Source organism: Oncorhynchus nerka, linkage group LG15 (assembly GCF_034236695.1).
Source record: "Oncorhynchus nerka isolate Pitt River linkage group LG15, Oner_Uvic_2.0, whole genome shotgun sequence".
In the NCBI taxonomy this organism is placed as follows: Eukaryota; Metazoa; Chordata; class Actinopteri; order Salmoniformes; family Salmonidae; genus Oncorhynchus; species Oncorhynchus nerka.
Genome location: NC_088410.1, coordinates 104,658,355 through 104,678,858, shown reverse-complemented (window position 1 = coordinate 104,678,858; position 20,504 = coordinate 104,658,355). Strand labels below are relative to the sequence as shown.

General features: G+C 46.7%; 1 protein-coding gene across 1 annotated transcript in view; it reads right to left on the bottom strand.

The window, feature by feature from the left end:
- Positions 1-39: 39 nt before the first annotated feature.
- The window catches only part of LOC115125409 (sarcolemmal membrane-associated protein), a 132,074-nt gene continuing 111,609 nt past the window's right edge, over positions 40-20,504 (bottom strand). The window contains exons 18-19 of the mRNA XM_065000756.1: positions 13,536-13,653; positions 40-217 (exon numbers count right to left, since the gene is read on the bottom strand). Coding sequence (XP_064856828.1) covers positions 40-217; positions 13,536-13,653 — 296 coding nt within the window. The remainder of the gene's footprint in view (positions 218-13,535; positions 13,654-20,504) is intronic.

Below are 20,504 nucleotides of genomic sequence, written 5' to 3'. Positions count from 1 at the left end.
CCTGTATCATACCTGTATCATCTCTCTATTGGACCTGTATCATACCTCTCTCTGCAGGCTCTGTGTCCTGCTAGCAGCCTGGGTTAGCTGTGACTCCAGCTTGTTAGCGTCCTGGAGCTGTTGGTCCTGCAGTGAGCCCAGTCTACTCTGCATCTCTCCCTGGGACTTCTCCAAACTCTGCAGATTGCTGCTCAGACTGGCAGTCTGCTTCCTGGAACTGAGGGGGACAAAGAGACACTATAAAACCATGTCCAGTGGATCTTCACCTCAGTCTGCTGCTGACTGGCAGTCTGCTTCCTGGAACTGAGGGGGACAAAGATACACTATAAAACCATGTCCAGTGGATCTTCACCTCAGTCTGCTGCTGACTGGCAGTCTGCTCCCTGGAACTGAGGGGAGGACAGCAGAAGACCATGTCAGGATACGGACAGAAGTCTGAAGTCGTTGCAAATGTTGTATCTCAGAGAGAGGTACTTTGATCTCATTTTGCAAAGTGAACACACTCCCCTTCCATCCACCTCTTTCACAAACACCTACAGCAAATAAATACCTGCTAGCCCAACCACCTCTTCCCCACACCCAGACTGTCACTACCTGCTAGCCCAGCCACCTCTACCCCACACCCAGACTGTCGTCTGCTAAATTACTTAAATGTAATGTAATGTCACTACCTGCTAGCCCAGCCACCTCTACCCCACACCCAGACTGTCACTACCTGCTAGCCCAGCCACCTCTACCCTACACGAGACAGTTAAATACCTGCTAGCCCAGCCACCTCTACCCAGGGGGGAGACAGTTAAATACCTGCTAGCCCAGCCACCTATTCCCCACACCCAGACTGTCACTACCTGCTAGCCCAGCCACCTCTACCCCACACCCAGACTGTCACTACCTGCTAGCCCAGCCACCTCTACCCTACACGAGACAGTTAAATACCTGCTAGCCCAGCCACCTCTTCCCCACACCCAGACTGTCACTACCTGCTAGCCCAGCCACCTCTACCCCACACGACAGTTAAATACCTGCTAGCCCAGCCACCTCTTCCCCACCCCCGAGACTGTCACTACCTGCTAGCCCAGCCACCTCTTCCCCACACCCAGACTGTCACTACCTGCTAGCCCAGCCACCTCCACCCCACACCCAGACTGTCACTACCTGCTAGCCCAGCCACCTCTACCCCACCCGAGACAGTTAAATACCTGCTAGCCCAGCCATCTCTACCCCACCCGAGACAGTTAAATACCTGCTAGCCCAGCCACCTCTTCCCCACACCCAGACTGTCACTACCTGCTAGCCCAGCCACCTCTACCCTACACGAGACAGTTAAATACCTGCTAGCCCAGCCACCTCTACCCCACACCCAGACTGTCACTACCTGCTAGCCCAGCCACCTCTACCCCACACCCAGACTGTCACTACCTGCTAGCCCAGCCACCTCTACCCTACACGAGACAGTTAAATACCTGCTAGCCCAGCCATCTCTACCCCACCCGAGACAGTTAAATACCTGCTAGCCCAGCCACCTCTTCCCCACACCCAGACTGTCACTACCTGCTAGCCCAGCCACCTCTACCCTACACGAGACAGTTAAATACCTGCTAGCCCAGCCATCTCTACCCCACCCGAGACAGTTAAATACCTGCTAGCCCAGCCACCTCTTCCCCACACCCAGACTGTCACTACCTGCTAGCCCAGCCACCTCCACCCCACACCCAGACTGTCACTACCTGCTAGCCCAGCCACCTCTACCCCACCCGAGACAGTTAAATACCTGCTAGCCCAGCCATCTCTACCCCACCCGAGACAGTTAAATACCTGCTAGCCCAGCCACCTCTTCCCCACACCCAGACTGTCACTACCTGCTAGCCCAGCCACCTCTACCCTACACGAGACAGTTAAATACCTGCTAGCCCAGCCACCTCTACCCCACACCCAGACTGTCACTACCTGCTAGCCCAGCCACCTCTACCCCACACCCAGACTGTCACTACCTGCTAGCCCAGCCACCTCTACCCTACACGAGACAGTTAAATACCTGCTAGCCCAGCCACCTCTACCCCAACCGAGACAGTTAAATACCTGCTAGCCCAGCCACCTCTACCCAAACACCCAGACTGCCACTACCTGCTAGCCCAGCCACCTCTTCCCCACACCCAGACTGTCACTACCTGCTAGCCCAGCCACCTCTACCCCACACCCAGACTGCCACTACCTGCTAGCCCAGCCACCTCTTCCCCACACCCAGACTGCCACTACCTGCTAGCCCAGCCACCTCTTCCCCACACCCAGACTGTCACTACCTGCTAGCCCAGCCACCTCTACCCCACACCCAGACTGTCACTACCTGCTAGCCCAGCCACCTCTACCCCACACCCAGACTGTCACTACCTGCTAGCCCAGCCACCTCTACCCCACACCCAGACTGTCACTACCTGCTAGCCCAGCCACCTCTACCCTACACGAGACAGTTAAATACCTGCTAGCCCAGCCACCTCTTCCACACACCCAGACTGTCACTACCTGCTAGCCCAGCCACCTCTTCCCCACACCCAGACTGTCACTACCTGCTAGCCCAGCCACCTCTACCCCACACGACAGTTAAATACCTGCTAGCCCAGCCACCTCTTCCCCACACCCAGACTGTCACTACCTGCTAGCCCAGCCACCTCTTCCCCACACCCAGACTGTCACTACCTGCTAGCCCAGCCACCTCTTCCCCACACCCAGACTGTCACTACCTGCTAGCCCAGCCACCTCTTCCCCACACCCAGACTGTCACTACCTGCTAGCCCAGTCACCTCTACCCCACACCCAGACTGTCACTACCTGCTAGCCCAGCCACCTCTACCCCACACCCAGACTGTCACTACCTGCTAGCCCAGCCACCTCTTCCCCACACCCAGACTGTCACTACCTGCTAGCCCAGCCACCTCTTCCCCACACCCAGACTGTCACTACCTGCTAGCCCAGCCACCTCTTTCCCCACACCCAGACTGTCACTACCTGCTAGCCCAGCCACCTCTTCCCCACACCCAGACTGTCACTACCTGCTAGCCCAGCCACCTCTTCCCCACACCCAGACTGTCACTACCTGCTAGCCCAGCCACCTCTACCCCACACCCAGACTGTCACTACCTGCTAGCCCAGCCACCTCTACCCCACACCCAGACTGTCACTACCTGCTAGCCCAGCCACCTCTTCCCCACACCCAGACTGTCACTACCTGCTAGCCCAGCCACCTCTTCCCCACACCCAGACTGTCACTACCTGCTAGCCCAGCCACCTCTTCCCCACACCCAGACTGTCACTACCTGCTAGCCCAGCCACCTCTACCCCACACGAGACAGTTAAATACCTGCTAGCCCAGCCACCTCTTCCCACACCCAGACTGTCACTACCTGCTAGCCCAGCCACCTCTACCCCACACGACAGTTAAATACCTGCTAGCCCAGACACCTCTTCCCCACACCCAGACTGTCACTACCTGCTAGCCCAGCCACCTCTTCCCCACACCCAGACTGTCACTACCTGCTAGCCCTGCCACCTCTACCCCACACGAGACAGTTAAATACCTGCTAGCCCAACCACCTCTACCCAGGGGGGAGACAGTTAAATACCTGCTAGCCCAGCCACCTCTTCCCCACACCCAGACTGTCACTACCTGCTAGCCCAGCCACCTCTTCCCCACACCCAGACTGTCACTACCTGCTAGCCCAGCCACCTCAGTGCCAAGCTAGCACTACTATACCCCCCAGATTGAGATAGTACTATGTTGAAGGAGAAACAGTCCTGACAGGACGGTGTTGAGTGTCAGCAGAGACATGGGGACTGACAGAGAGCAGAGGCAGCACACTCTTCCCAGTGTGTCTGTATACAGGGAAGTGGACATCTGATGTGAAACTAGATGTTAACCCGCCCGCCCTAAAACCGGGTTGATGAAGAGCAGAGAGACGGTGCCAAACCTGGACAAACTGTCCTACCTGTGGAAACGGCTCTGAATGGAGGAGGTGCTATTGGAAACGGCTCTGAATGGAGGAGTTGCTATTGGAAACGGCTCTGAATGGAGGAGGTGCTATTGGAAACGGCTCTGAATGGAGAGGGTGCTATTGGAAACGGCTCTGAATGGAGGAGGTGCTATTGGAAACGGCTCTGAATGGAGAGGGTGCTATTGGAAACGGCTCTGAATGGAGGAGGTGCTATTGGAAACAGTTGTGAATGGAGGAGGTGCTATTGGAAACGGCTCTGAATGGAGGAGGTGATGTGGGAAACGGCTCTGAATGGAGGAGGTGCTATTGGAAACGGCTCTGAATGGAGGAGGTGCTATTGGAAACGGCTCTGAATGGAGGAGGTGATGTGGGAAACGGCTCTGAATGGAGGAGGTGCTATTGGAAACGGCTCTGAATGGAGGAGGTGCTATTGGAAACTTGACTCTGAATGGAGGAGGTGCTATTGAAACAGCTCTGAATGGAGAGGTGATGTGGGAAACGGCTCTGAATGGAGAGGAGGTGCTATTGGAAACGGCTCTGAATGGAGGAGGTGCTATTGGAAACGGCTCTGAATGGAGGAGGTGCTATTGGAAACTGCTCTGAATGGAGGAGGTGCTATTGGAAACGGCTCTGAATGGAGGAGGTGCTATTGGAAAACAGCTCTGAATGGAGGAGGTGATGTGGGAAACGGCTCTGAATGGAGGAGGTGCTATTGGAAACGGCTCTGAATGGAGGAGGTGCTATTGGAAACGGCTCTGAATGGAGGAGGTGCTATTGGAAACGGCTCTGAATGGAGGAGGTGATGTGGGAAACAGCTCTGAATGGAGGAGGTGCTATTGGAAACGGCTCTGAATGGAGATGTTGGAAACAGCTCTGAATGGAGGAGGTGCTATTGGAAACAGCTCTGAATGGAGATGTTGGAAACGGCTCTGAATGGAGAGGGTGCTATTGGAAACAGCTCTGAATGGAGGAGGTGCTGTGGGAAACGGCTCTGAATGGAGGAGGTGCTATTGGAAACAGCTCTGAATGGAGATGTTGGAAACGGCTCTGAATGGAGGAGGTGATGTGGGAAATGGCTCTGAATGGAGGAGGTGCTATTGGAAACTGCTCTGAATGGAGATGTTGGAAACAGCTCTGAATGGAGGAGGTGCTATTGGAAACGGCTCTGAATGGAGGAGGTGATGTGGGAAACGGCTCTGAATGGAGGAGGTGTGATTGGAAATGGCTCTGAATGGAGGAGGTGCTATTGGAAACGGCTCTGAATGGAGGAGGTGATGTGGGAAACAGCTCTGAATTTGACACATATACATGGAACACTAGGCAGAACTATGACTTTAGCTGGATCTCGGTGTTAACCTAAATAACCATTATATAGGCAGGGCTCCCTGCGTGGTTCTGGTGGAGGCTTTGTGCTCCACCTGGAAAAGCAGCTGGTTGGGTGACCAGACTCGAGGAAGAGGGAGGTGCCCAGAACATGTTCACTTGGTGTTGGGTTGACAGTTGCCTGACCCCGGTTTCAGGATCTGGGTCGGGGAGAAAGATAACGGGAGAAACCTGGTCTGCATTTCTAAATCCATCATCAAGTTCGCAGACACGACGGGCCTGATCACCAACACTGATCACTGATCACCTCATCAGGAGGTAGGCACTCTGACGGCGTGGTGCCAGGTAGACAACCTCTCCCTCAACGTCAGCAAAACAAAGGAGAGGATTGTGGACTTCAGGAGGAACCAGGCTGGACACATCCCCTCATCAATGGGGCCACCGTGGAAACAGTCAATAAGTTAAAATTCCTCTGCGTACACATCTCAGATGTAACATCTCAGCTACTCCCCCACACCCTTAACTCTCACTAACCTGACCCGCTACTCCCCCACACCCTTAACTCTCACTAACCTGACCCGCTTACTCCCCACACCCTTAACTCTCACTAACCTGACCCGCTACTCCCCCACACCCTTAACTCTCACTAACCTGACCCGCTACTCCCCACACCCTTAACTCTCACTAACCTGACCCTTTCTCCCCCACACCCTTAACTCTCACTAACCTGACCCGCTACTCCCCCACACCCTTAACTCTCACTAACCTGACCCGCTCTCCCCACACCCTTAACTCTCACTAACCTGACCCGCTACCCCCCCACACCCTTAACTCTCACTAACCTGACCCGCTACTCCCCCCCACACCCTTAACTCTCACTAACCTGAACCGCTACTCCCCCACACCCTTAACTCTCACTAACCTGACCCGCTACTCCCCCACACCCTTAACTCTCACTACATTCTCCCCCCACCTCCTCAATGATCATGCTGTTCCCCTATGGTCATTCCCCCCACCTCCTCAATGATCATGCTGCTGTTCCCCCCCACCTCCTCAATGATCATGCTGCTGTTCTCCCTATGGTCATTCCCCCACCTCCTCAATGATCATGCTGCTGTTCCCCTATGGTCATTCCCCCCACCTCCTCAATGATCATGCTGCTGTTCCCCTATGGTCATTCCCCCCACCTCCTCAATGATCATGCTGCTGTTCCCCTATGGTCATTCCCCCCACCTCCTCAATGATCATGCTGCTGTTCCCCCTATGGTCATTCCCCCCACCTCCTCAATGATCATGCTGCTGTTCCCCCTATGATCATTACCCCCACCTCCTCAATGATCATGCTGCTGTTCCCCCACCTCCTCAATGATCATGCTGCTGTTCCCCCACCTCCTCAATGATCATGCTGCTGTTCCCCCCACCTCCTCAATGATCATGCTGCTGTTCCCCTATGGTCATTCCCCCCACCTCCTCAATGATCATGCTGCTGTTCCCCCCACCTCCTCAATGATCATGCTGCTGTTCCCCTATGGTCATTCCCCCCACCTCCTCAATGATCATGCTGCTGTTCCCCTATGGTCATTCCCCTACCTCCTCAATGATCATGCTGCTGTTCCCCTATGGTCATTCCCCCCACCTCCTCAATGATCATGCTGCTGTTCCCCCTATGGTCATTACCCCACCTCCTCAACGATCATGCTGTTCCCCTATGGTCATTACCCCCACCTCCTCAATGATCATGCTGCTGTTCTCCCTATGGTCATTCCCCCACCTCCTCAATGATCATGCTGCTGTTCCCCCACCTCCTCAATGATCATGCTGCTGTTCCCCTATGGTCATTCCCCCACCTCCTCAATGATCATGCTGCTGTTCCCCTATGGTCATTCCCCCCACCTCCTCAATGATCATGCTGCTGTTCCCCTATGGTCATTCCCCCCACCTCCTCAATGATCATGCTGCTGTTCCCCCTATGGTCATTCCCCCACCTCCTCAATGATCATGCTGCTGTTCCCCCCACCTCCTCAATGATCATGCTGCTGTTCCCCCACCTCCTCAATGATCATGCTGCTGTTCCCCCTATGGTCATTCCCCCACCTCCTCAATGATCATGCTGTTCCCCTATGGTCATTCCCCCCACCTCCTCAATGATCATGCTGCTGTTCCCCTATGGTCATTCCCCACCTCCTCAATGATCATGCTGCTGTTCCCCTATGGTCATTCCCCCCACCTCCTCAATGATCATGCTGCTGTTCCCCCTATGGTCATTCCCCCACCTCCTCAATGATCATGCTGCTGTTCCCCCCACCTCCTCAATGATCATGCTGCTGTTCCCCCACCTCCTCAATGATCATGCTGCTGTTCCCCTATGGTCATTCCCCCCACCTCCTCAATGATCATGCTGCTGTTCCCCTATGGTCATTCCCCCCACCTCCTCAATGATCATGCTGCTGTTCCCCTATGGTCATTCCCCACCTCCTCAATGATCATGCTGCTGTTCCCCCCACCTCCTCAATGATCATGCTGCTGTTCCCCTATGGTCATTCCCCCCACCTCCTCAATGATCATGCTGCTGTTCCCCTATGGTCATTCCCCCACCTCCTCAATGATCATGCTGCTGTTCCCCTATGGTCATTCCCCCACCTCCTCAATGATCATGCTGCTGTTCCCCCCACCTCCTCAATGATCATGCTGCTGTTCCCCCTATGGTCATTCCCCCACCTCCTCAATGATCATGCTGCTGTTCCCCCTATGGGCATTGCCCCCACCTCCTCAATGATCATGCTGCTGTTCCCCTATGGTCATTACCCCCACCTCCTCAATGATCATGCTGCTGTTCCCCTATGGTCATTCCCCCCCACCTCCTCAATGATCATGCTGCTGTTCCCCTATGGTCATTCCCCCCACCTCCTCAATGATGATGCTGCTGTCCCCCTATGATCATTACCCCCCACCTCCTCAATGATCATGCTGCTGTTCCCCCCACCTCCTCAATGATCATGCTGCTGTTCCCCCACCTCCTCAATGATCATGCTGCTGTTCCCCTATGGTCATTCCCCCACCTCCTCAATGATCATGCTGCTGTTCCCCCACCTCCTCAATGATCATGCTGCTGTTCCCCCACCTCCTCAATGATCATGCTGCTGTTCCCCTATGGTCATTCCCCCACCTCCTCAATGATCATGCTGCTGTTCCCCCCACCTCCTCAATGATCATGCTGCTGTTCCCCCCACCTCCTCAATGATCATGCTGCTGTTCCCCTATGGTCATTCCCCCACCTCCTCAATGATCATGCTGCTGTTCCCCCCTCTCCTCAATGATCATGCTGCTGTTCCCCCTATGGTCATTCCCCCCACCTCCTCAATGATCATGCTGCTGTTCCCCCTATGGTCATTCCCCTACCTCCTCAATGATCATGCTGCTGTTCCCCCTATGGTCATTCCCCCCACCTCCTCAATGATCATGATGCTGTTCCCCTATGGTCATTACCCCACCTCCTCAATGATCATGCTGCTGTTCCCCTATGGTCATTACCCCCACCTCCTCAATGATCATGCTGCTGTTCTCCCTATGGTCATTCCCCCACCTCCTCAATGATCATGCTGCTGTTCCCCCTATGGTCATTCCCCCCCCCACCTCCTCAATGATCATGCTGCTGTTCCCCTATGATCATTACCCCCACCTCCTCAATGATCATGCTGCTGTTCCCCCCACCTCCTCAATGATCATGCTGCTGTTCCCCCACCTCCTCAATGATCATGCTGCTGTTCCCCTATGGTCATTCCCCCACCTCCTCAATGATCATGCTGCTGTTCCCCCTATGGTCATCCCCCCCCACCTCCTCAATGATCATGCTGCTGTTCCCCTATGGTCATTCCCCCACCTCCTCAATGATCATGCTGCTGTTCCCCTATGGTCATTCCCCCCACCTCCTCAATGATCATGCTGCTGTTCCCCCACCTCCTCAATGATCATGCAGCTGTTCCCCCACCTCCTCAATGATCATGCTGCTGTTCCCCCTATGGTCATTCCCCACCTCCTCAATGATCATGCTGCTGTTCCCTATGGTCATTCCCCCCACCTCCTCAATGATCATGCTGCTGTTCCCCTATGGTCATTCCCCCACCTCCTCAATGATCATGCTGCTGTTCCCCCTATGGTCATTCCCCCCACCTCCTCAATGATCATGCTGCTGTTCCCCTATGGTCATTCCCCCCACCTCCTCAATGATCATGCTGCTGTTCCCCCACCTCCTCAATGATCATGCTGCTGTTCCCCCTATGGTCATTCCCCCCCCACCTCCTCAATGATCATGCTGCTGTTCCCCCACCTCCTCAATGATCATGCTGCTGTTCCCCTATGGTCATTCCCCCACCTCCTCAATGATCATGCTGCTGTTCCCCCTATGGTCATTCCCCCCACCTCCTCAATGATCATGCTGCTGTTCCCCTATGGTCATTACCCCCCACCTCCTCAATGATCATGCTGCTGTTCCCCTATGGTCATTCCCCCCACCTCCTCAATGATCATGCTGCTGTTCCCCTATGGTCATTCCCCCCCCACCTCCTCAATGATCATGCTGCTGTTCCCCTATGATCATTACCCCCCACCTCCTCAATGATCATGCTGCTGTTCCCCCACCTCCTCAATGATCATGCTGCTGTTCCCCCCACCTCCTCAATGATCATGCTGCTGTTCCCCTCAATGATCATGGTCATTCCCCCACCTCCTCAATGATCATGCTGCTGTTCCCCCCACCTCCTCAATGATCATGCTGCTGTTCCCCCACCTCCTCAATGATCATGCTGCTGTTCCCCTATGGTCATTCCCCCCCCACCTCCTCAATGATCATGCTGCTGTTCCCCTATGGTCATTCCTCCCACCTCCTCAATGATCATGCTGCTGTTCCCCCCACCTCCTCAATGATCATGCTGCTGTTCCCCTATGGTCATTCCCCCACCTCCTCAATGATCATGCTGCTGTTCCCCCACCTCCTCAATGATCATGCTGCTGTTTCTCCTATGGTCATTCCCCCCACCTCCTCAATGATCATGCTGATGTTTCTCCTATGGTCATTCCCCCAACTCCTCAATGATCATGCTGCTGTTCCCCCCACCTCCTCAATGATCATGCTGCTGTTCCCCCCACCTCCTCAATGATCATGCTGCTGTTCCCCCCACCTCCTCAATGATCATGCTGCTGTTCCCCCCACCTCCTCAATGATCATGGTGCTGTTCCCCTATGGTCATTACCCCCACCTCCTCAATGATCATGCTGCTGTTCCCCTTATGGTCATTACCCCCACCTCCTCAATGATCATGCTGCTGTTCCCCCCACCTCCTCAATGATCATGCTGCTGTTTCTCCTATGGTCATTCCCCCACCTCCTCAATGATCATGCTGCTGTTCCCCCTATGGTCATTACCCCCATCTCCTCAATGATCATGCTGCTGTTCCCCCCACCTCCTCAATGATCATGCTGCTGTTCCCCTATGGTCATTCCCCCCACCTCCTCAATGATCATGCTGCTGTTCCCCTATGGTCATTCCCCCACCTCCTCAATGATCATGCTGCTGTTCCCCCTATGGTCATTCCCCCCACCTCCTCAATGATCATGCTGCTGTTCCCCCCACCTCCTCAATGATCATGCTGCTGTTCCCCTATGGTCATTCCCCCCACCTCCTCAATGATCATGCTGCTGTTCTCCCTATGGTCATTCCCCCCACCTCCTCAATGATCATGCTGCTGTTCCCCCAAACTCCTCAATGATCATGCTGCTATTCCCCCTATGGTCATTCCCCCACCTCCTCAATGATCATGCTGCTGTTCCCCACCACCTCCTCGATGATCATGCTGCTGTTCCCCCTATGGTCATTCCCCCACCTCCTCAATGATCATGCTGCTGTTCCCCCCACCTCCTCAATGATCATGCTGCTGTTCCCCCTATGGTCATTCCCCCACCTCCTCAATGATCATGCTGCTGTTCCCCCCACCTCCTCAATGATCATGCTGCTGTTCCCCTATGGTCATTCCCCCCACCTCCTCAATGATCATGCTGCTGTTCCCCCCACCTCCTCAATGATCATGCTGCTGTTCCCCTATGGTCATTCCCCCACCTCCTCAATGATCATGCTGCTGTTCCCCTATGGTCATTCCCCCCACCTCCTCAATGATCATGCTGCTGTTCCCCCCACCTCCTCAATGATCATGCTGCTGTTCCCCTATGGTCATTCCCCCACCTCCTCAATGATCATGCTGCTGTTCTCCCTATGGTCATTCCCCCCACCTCCTCAATGATCATGCTGCTGTTCCCCCAAACTCCTCAATGATCATGCTGCTATTCCCCCTATGGTCATTCCCCCACCTCCTCAATGATCATGCTGCTGTTCCCCCCCCACCTCCTCGATGATCATGCTGCTGTTCCCCTATGGTCATTCCCCCACCTCCTCAATGATCATGCTGCTGTTCCCCCACCTCCTCAATGATCATGCTGCTGTTCCCCTATGGTCATTCCCCCACCTCCTCAATGATCATGCTGCTGTTCCCCCACCTCCTCAATGATCATGCTGCTGTTCCCCTATGGTCATTCCCCCCCACCTCCTCAATGATCATGCTGCTGTTCCCCCACCTCCTCAATGATCATGCTGCTGTTCCCCTATGGTCATTCCCCCCCACCTCCTCAATGATCATGCTGCTGTTCCCCCTATGGTCATTCCCCCACCTCCTCAATGATCATGCTGCTGTTCCCCCCACCTCCTCAATGATCATGCTGCTGTTCCCCTATGGTCATTCCCCCACCTCCTCAATGATCATGCTGCTGTTCTCCCTATGGTCATTCCCCCCACCTCCTCAATGATCATGCTGCTGTTCCCCCAAACTCCTCAATGATCATGCTGCTATTCCCCTATGGTCATTCCCCCACCTCCTCAATGATCATGCTGCTGTTCCCCCACCTCCTCGATGATCATGCTGCTGTTCCCCCTATGGTCATTCCCCCACCTCCTCAATGATCATGCTGCTGTTCCCCCCACCTCCTCAATGATCATGCTGCTGTTCCCCTATGGTCATTCCCCCACCTCCTCAATGATCATGCTGCTGTTCCCCCACCTCCTCAATGATCATGCTGCTGTTCCCCTATGGTCATTCCCCCCCACCTCCTCAATGATCATGCTGCTGTTCCCCCCCCACCTCCTCAATGATCATGCTGCTGTTCCCCTATGGTCATTCCCCCCACCTCCTCAATGATCATGCTGCTGTTCCCCCTATGGTCATTCCCCCCCCACCTCCTCAATGATCATGCTGCTGTTCCCCCACCTCCTCAATGATCATGCTGCTGTTCCCCCTATGGTCATTCCCCCACCCCATACTATTATTTTTATTACCATTTTCATTATTTTATTTCACTGCATGTTGGAGCTGGAAATGTAATATTTTCACTGTACCCTGTAATAACACCTGTAACCCTGTACATGTGACTATTAAACACTGTACCCTGTAATAACACCTGCAACCCTGTACATGTGACTATTAAACACTGTACCCTGTAATAACACCTGCTACCCTGTACATGTGACTATAAAACACTGTAATAACACCTGCTACCCTGTACATGTGACTATTAAACACTGTACCCTGTAATAACACCTGTAACCCTGTACATGTGACTATTACACTGTAATAACACCTGTAACCCTGTACATGTGACTAATAAACACTGTAATAACACCTGTAACCCTGTACATGTGACTATTACACTGTAATAACACCTGTAACCCTGTACATGTGACTATTACACTGTAATAACACCTGTAACCCTGTACATGTGACTAATAAACACTGTAATAACACCTGTAACCCTGTACATGTGACTATTACACTGTAATAACACCTGTAACCCTGTACATGTGACTATTAAACACTGTACCCTGTAATAACACCTGTACATGTGACTATAAAAACACTGAAAAGGCAGCACTTTGCAGAACTGACCACTTCCTTTAGTTGGGGTGGGAGTGACCTCAACCCACCACCTAACATGTCTAGTGTGATGGCTATGGGGTTCAGTTGACAGTCAGAGCTCCCCCCCCCCCCCCCCCATCTGCAGTGTGTAGACCCACCTGGGATATATAACATCAGAGCTACCCCCCCCCCCCCCATCTGCAGTGTGTAGACCCACCTGGGATATATAACATCAGAGCTACCCCCCCCCATCTGCAGTGTGTAGACCCACCTGTCCAGGTCTGTCTCCAGTCCGTGTAGTCTGTTCACCAGGGTCGTCTTCTCAGAACGGAGACACTCACACTCCTGCTGCAGACTGGGACAGTCCTTCTGAAGACGCTCAAACTCCCCTACAGAGAGACGTGAACAGGTTACAACAGCTGATTCTCACTCAACAGTCATTGAGCCTTAAACATAAATTCTTCTTGAGCCATTAGTTCACATGTAACAGACGGGATGAAGGCAAAATGGTAGTAGGTGTTTGTACCATTGTGCTGCTACCATGCTGTATTGTCATGTTTTGCTACCATATTGTGCTGCTACCATATTGTGTTGCTACCATATTGTGTTGCTACAATGTTGTGCTGCTACCATATTGTGCTGTTACCATGCTGAATTGTCAAGTGTTGCTACGATAGTGCGCTGCTACCATGTTGTGTTGCTGCCATGCTGTATTGTCATGTGTTGCTACCATGATGTGTTGCTACCATATATTTTTGCTACCATGTTGTGTTGCTACCATATTGTGTTGCTACCATATTGTGCTGCTACCATATTGTGTTGCTACCACATTGTGTTGCTACCACATTGTGTTGCTACCATGTTGTTCTGCTACCATGTTGTGCTGCTACCATGTTGTGCTGCTACCATATTGTGTTGCTACCATATATTTTTGCTACCATGCTGTATTGTCATTTGTTGCTACCATGTTGTGTTGCTACCATATTGTGTTGCTACCATATTGTGCTGCTACCATATTGTGTTGCTACCATATTGTGTTGCTACCACATTGTGTTGCTACCATGTTGTTCTGCTACCATGTTGTGCTGCTACCATGTTGTGCTGCTACCATATATTTTTGCTACCATGCTGTATTGTCATTTGTTGCTACCATATTGTGCTGCTACCATATTGTGTTGCTACCATGTTGTGTTGCTACCATATTGTGGTGCTACCATGTTGTGCTGCTACCATATTGTGGTGCTACCATGTTGTGCTGCTACCATATTGTGTTGCTACCATATTGTATTGCTACCATGTTGTGTTGCTACCATGCTGTATTGTCATGTGTTGCTACCATATTGTGTTGCTACCATGTTGTGCTGCTACCATATTGTATTGCTACCATGTTGTGTTGCTACCATGCTGTATTGTCATGTGTTGCTACCATATTGTGTTGCTACCATATTGTGTTGCTACAATGTTGTGCTGCTACCATATTGTGCTGTTACCATGCTGAATTGTCAAGTGTTGCTACGATAGTGCGCTGCTACCATGTTGTGTTTCTGCCATGCTGTATTGTCATGTGTTGCTACCATATTGTGTTGCTACCATATTGTGTTGCTACAATGTTGTGCTGCTACCATATTGTGCTGTTACCATGCTGAATTGTCAAGTGTTGCTACGATAGTGCACTGCTACCATGTTGTGTTGCTGCCATGCTGTATTGTCATGTGTTGCTACCATGTTGTGTTGCTACCATGTTGTGTTGCTACCATATTGTGTTGCTACCATATTGTGTTGCTACCATGTTGTGCTGCTACCATGTTGTGTTGCTACCATATATTTTTGCTACCATGCTGTATTGTCATTTGTTGCTACCATGTTGTGCTGCTACCATGTGTTGCTACCATATTGTGTTGCTACCATATTGTGCTGCTACCATGCTGTATTGTCATTTGTTGCTACCATATTGTGCTGCTACCATATTGTGGTGCTACCATATTGTGGTGCTACCATATTGTGCTGCTACCATATATTTTTGCTACCATGCTGTATTGTCATTTGTTGCTACCATATTGTGCTGCTACCATATTGTGTTGCTACCATGTTGTGGTGCTACCATATTGTGTTGCTACCATGCTGTATTGTCATGTGTTGCTACCATATTGTGGTGCTACCATATTGTGCTGCTACCATATTTTTGCTACCATGCTGTATTGTCATTTGTTGCTACCATATTGTGCTGCTACCATATTGTGTTGCTACCATGCTGTATTGTCATGTGTTGCTACCATATTGTGTTGCTACCATGTTGTGCTGCTACCATATTGTATTGCTACCATGTTGTGTTGCTACCATGCTGTATTGTCATGTGTTGCTACCATATTGTGCTGCTACCATGTTGTGCTGCTACCATGTTGTGTTGCTACCATGTTGTGTTGCTACCATGTTGTGTTGCTACCATATTGTGTTGCAACCATATTGTGCTGCTACCATATTGTGTTGCTACCATGTTGTGTTGCTACCATATTGTGGTGCTACCATGTTGTGCTGCTACCATATTGTGTTGCTACCATATTGTATTGCTACAATGTTGTGTTGCTACCATGCTGTATTGTCATGTGTTGCTACCATATTGTGTTGCTACCATGTTGTGCTGCTACCATATTGTATTGCTACCATGTTGTGTTGCTACCATGCTGTATTGTCATGTGTTGCTACCATGTTGTGCTGCTACCATATTGTGTTGCTACCATGTTGTGTTGCAACCATATTGTGCTGCTACCATGTTGTGTTGCTACCATGTTGTGTTGCTACAATGTTGTGTTGCTACCATGTTGTGTTTCTACCATGTTGTGTTGCTACAATGTTGTGTTGCTACCACGTTGTGGTGCTACCATGTTGTGTTGCTACCATGTTGTGGTTCTACCATGCTGTATTGTCATGTGCTGCTACCATGTTGTGGTTCTACCATGCTGTATTGTCATGTGTTGCTACCATGTTGTGGTTCTACCATGCTGTATTGTCATGTGTTGCTACCATGTTGTGGTTCTACCATGCTGTATTGTCATGTGCTGCTACCATGTTGTGGTTATACCATGCTGTATTGTCATGTGTTGCTACCATGCTGTTGTTATACCATGCTGTATTGTCATGTGTTGCTACCATGCTGTATTGTCATGTGTTGCTACCATGCTGTTGTCTTAGGTCTCTCTTGTTGTGATGTGTGTTTTGTCCTATATTTATTTTTATTTTGAATTATCCCAGGTCCCCGTCCTCGTAGGAGGCCGTCATTGGAAATAAGAACGTGTTCTTTTTTTCTTTTTACATGTTTTATTTCACCTTTATTTAACCAGGTATTTATATATATAACCCTTTATTTAACCAGGTATTTATCTATATAACCCTAACCCTTTATTTAACCAGGTATTTATATATATAACCCTAACCCTTTATTTAACCAGGTATTTATATATATAACCCTAACCCTTTATTTAACCAGGTATTTATATATATAACCCTAACCCTTTACTTAACCAGGTATTTATATATATAACCCTAACCCTTTATTTAACCAGGTATTTAGCTATATAACCCTAACCCTTTATTTAACCAGGTATTTATATATATATATATAACCCTTTATTTAACCAGGTATTTATATATATAACCCTAACCCTTTATTTAACCAGGTATTTATATATATATAACCCTTTATTTAACCAGGTATTTATATATATAACCCTAACCCTTTATTTAACCAGGTATTTATATATATAACCCTAACCCTTTATTTAACCAGGTATTTATATATATAACCCTAACCCTTTATTTAACCAGGTATTTATATATATAACCCTAACCCTTTATTTAACCAGGTATTTATATATATAACCCTAACTCTTTACTTAACCAGGTATTTATATATATAACCCTAACCCTTTATTTAACCAGGTATTTAGCTATATAACCCTAACCCTTTATTTAACCAGGTATTTATCTATATAACCCTAACCCTTTATTTAACCAGGTATTTATATATATAACCCTAACCCTTTATTTAACCAGGTATTTATATATATATAGAACCCTAACCCTTTATTTAACCAGGTATTTATATATATATATATAACCCTTTATTTAATCAGGTATTTATATATATAACCCTTTATTTAACCAGGTATTTATATATATAACCCTAACCCTTTATTTAACCAGGTATTTATATATATAACCCTAACCCTTTATTTAACCAAGTATTTATATATATATAACCCTTTATTTAACCAGGTATTTATATATATAACCCTAACCCTTTATTTAACCAGGTATTTATCTATATAACCCTAACCCTTTATTTAACCAGGTATTTATCTATATAACCCTAACCCTTTATTTAACCAGGTATTTATCTATATAACCCTTTATTTAACCAGGTATTTATATATATATAACCCTTTATTCAAACAGGTATTTATATATATAACCCTAACCCTTTATTTAACCAGGTATTTATCTATATAACCCTAACCCTTTATTTAACCAGGTATTTATATATATAACCCTAACCCTTTATTTAACCAGGTATTTATATATATATAACCCTTTATTTAACCAGGTATTTATATATATAACCCTTTATTTAACCAGGTATTTATATATATATAACCCTTTATTTAACCAGGTATTTATATATATAACCCTTTATTTAACCAGGTATTTATATATATAACCCTTTATTTAACCAGGTATTTATATATATAACCCTTTATTTAACCAGGTATTTATATATATAACCCTTTATTTAACCAGGTATTTATATATATAACCCTAACCCTTTATTTAACCAGGTATTTAGCTATATAACCCTAACCCTTTATTTAACCAGGTATTTATATATATAACCCTAACCCTTTATTTAACCAGGTATTTATCTATATAACCCTAACCCTTTATTTAACCAGGTATTTATCTATATAACCCTAACCCTTTATTTAACCAGGTATTTATATATATAACCCTAACCCTTTATTTAACCAGGTATTTATATATATAACCTTAACCCTTTATTTAACCAGGTATTTATATATATAACCCTAACCCTTTATTTAACCAGGTATTTATATATATAACCCTTTATTTAACCAGGTATTTATATATATAACCCTTTATTTAACCAGGTATTTATATATATAACCCTTTATTTAACCAGGTATTTATATATATAACCCTTTATTTAACCAGGTATTTATATATATAACCCTAACCCTTTATTTAACCAGGTATTTAGCTATATAACCCTAACCCTTTATTTAACCAGGTATTTATATATATAACCCTAACCCTTTATTTAACCAGGTATTTATCTATATAACCCTAACCCTTTATTTAACCAGGTATTTATCTATATAACCCTAACCCTTTATTTAACCAGGTATTTATATATATAACCCTAACCCTTTATTTAACCAGGTATTTATATATATAACCTTAACCCTTTATTTAACCAGGTATTTATATATATAACCCTAACCCTTTATTTAACCAGGTATTTATATATATAACCCTTTATTTAACCAGGTATTTATATATATAACCCTAACCCTTTATTTAACCAGGTATTTAGCTATATAACCCTAACCCTTTATTTAACCAGGTATTTATCTATATAACCCTAACCCTTTATTTAACCAGGTATTTATATATATAACCCTAACCCTTTATTTAACCAGGTATTTATATATATATAGAACCCTAACCCTTTATTTAACCAGGTATTTATATATATATATATAACCCTTTATTTAATCAGGTATTTATATATATAACCCTTTATTTAACCAGGTATTTATATATATAACCCTAACCCTTTATTTAACCAGGTATTTATATATATAACCCTAACCCTTTATTTAACCAAGTATTTATATATATATAACCCTTTATTTAACCAGGTATTTATATATATAACCCTAACCCTTTATTTAACCAGGTATTTATCTATATAACCCTAACCCTTTATTTAACCAGGTATTTATCTATATAACCCTAACCCTTTATTTAACCAGGTATTTATCTATATAACCCTTTATTTAACCAGGTATTTATATATATATAACCCTTTATTCAAACAGGTATTTATATATATAACCCTAACCCTTTATTTAACCAGGTATTTATCTATATAACCCTAACCCTTTATTTAACCAGGTATTTATATATATAACCCTAACCCTTTATTTAACCAGGTATTTATATATATATAACCCTTTATTTAACCAGGTATTTATATATATAACCCTTTATTTAACCAGGTATTTATATATATATAACCCTTTATTTAACCAGGTATTTATATATATAACCCTTTATTTAACCAGGTATTTATATATATAACCCTTTATTTAACCAGGTATTTATATATATAACCCTTTATTTAACCAGGTATTTATATATATAACCCTTTATTTAACCAGGTATTTATATATATAACCCTAACCCTTTATTTAACCAGGTATTTAGCTATATAACCCTAACCCTTTATTTAACCAGGTATTTATATATATAACCCTAACCCTTTATTTAACCAGGTATTTATCTATATAACCCTAACCCTTTATTTAACCAGGTATTTATCTATATAACCCTAACCCTTTATTTAACCAGGTATTTATATATATAACCCTAACCCTTTATTTAACCAGGTATTTATATATATAACCTTAACCCTTTATTTAACCAGGTATTTATATATATAACCCTAACCCTTTATTTAACCAGGTATTTATATATATAACCCTTTATTTAACCAGGTATTTATATATATAACCCTTTATTTAACCAGGTATTTATATATATAACCCTTTATTTAACCAGGTATTTATATATATAACCCTTTATTTAACCAGGTATTTATATATATAACCCTAACCCTTTATTTAACCAGGTATTTAGCTATATAACCCTAACCCTTTATTTAACCAGGTATTTATATATATAACCCTAACCCTTTATTTAACCAGGTATTTATATATATAACCCTAACCCTTTATTTAACCAGGTATTTATCTATATAACCCTAACCCTTTATTTAACCAGGTATTTATCTATATAACCCTAACCCTTTATTTAACCAGGTATTTATATATATAACCCTAACCCTTTATTTAACCAGGTATTTATATATATAACCTTAACCCTTTATTTAACCAGGTATTTATATATATAACCCTAACCCTTTATTTAACCAGGTATTTAT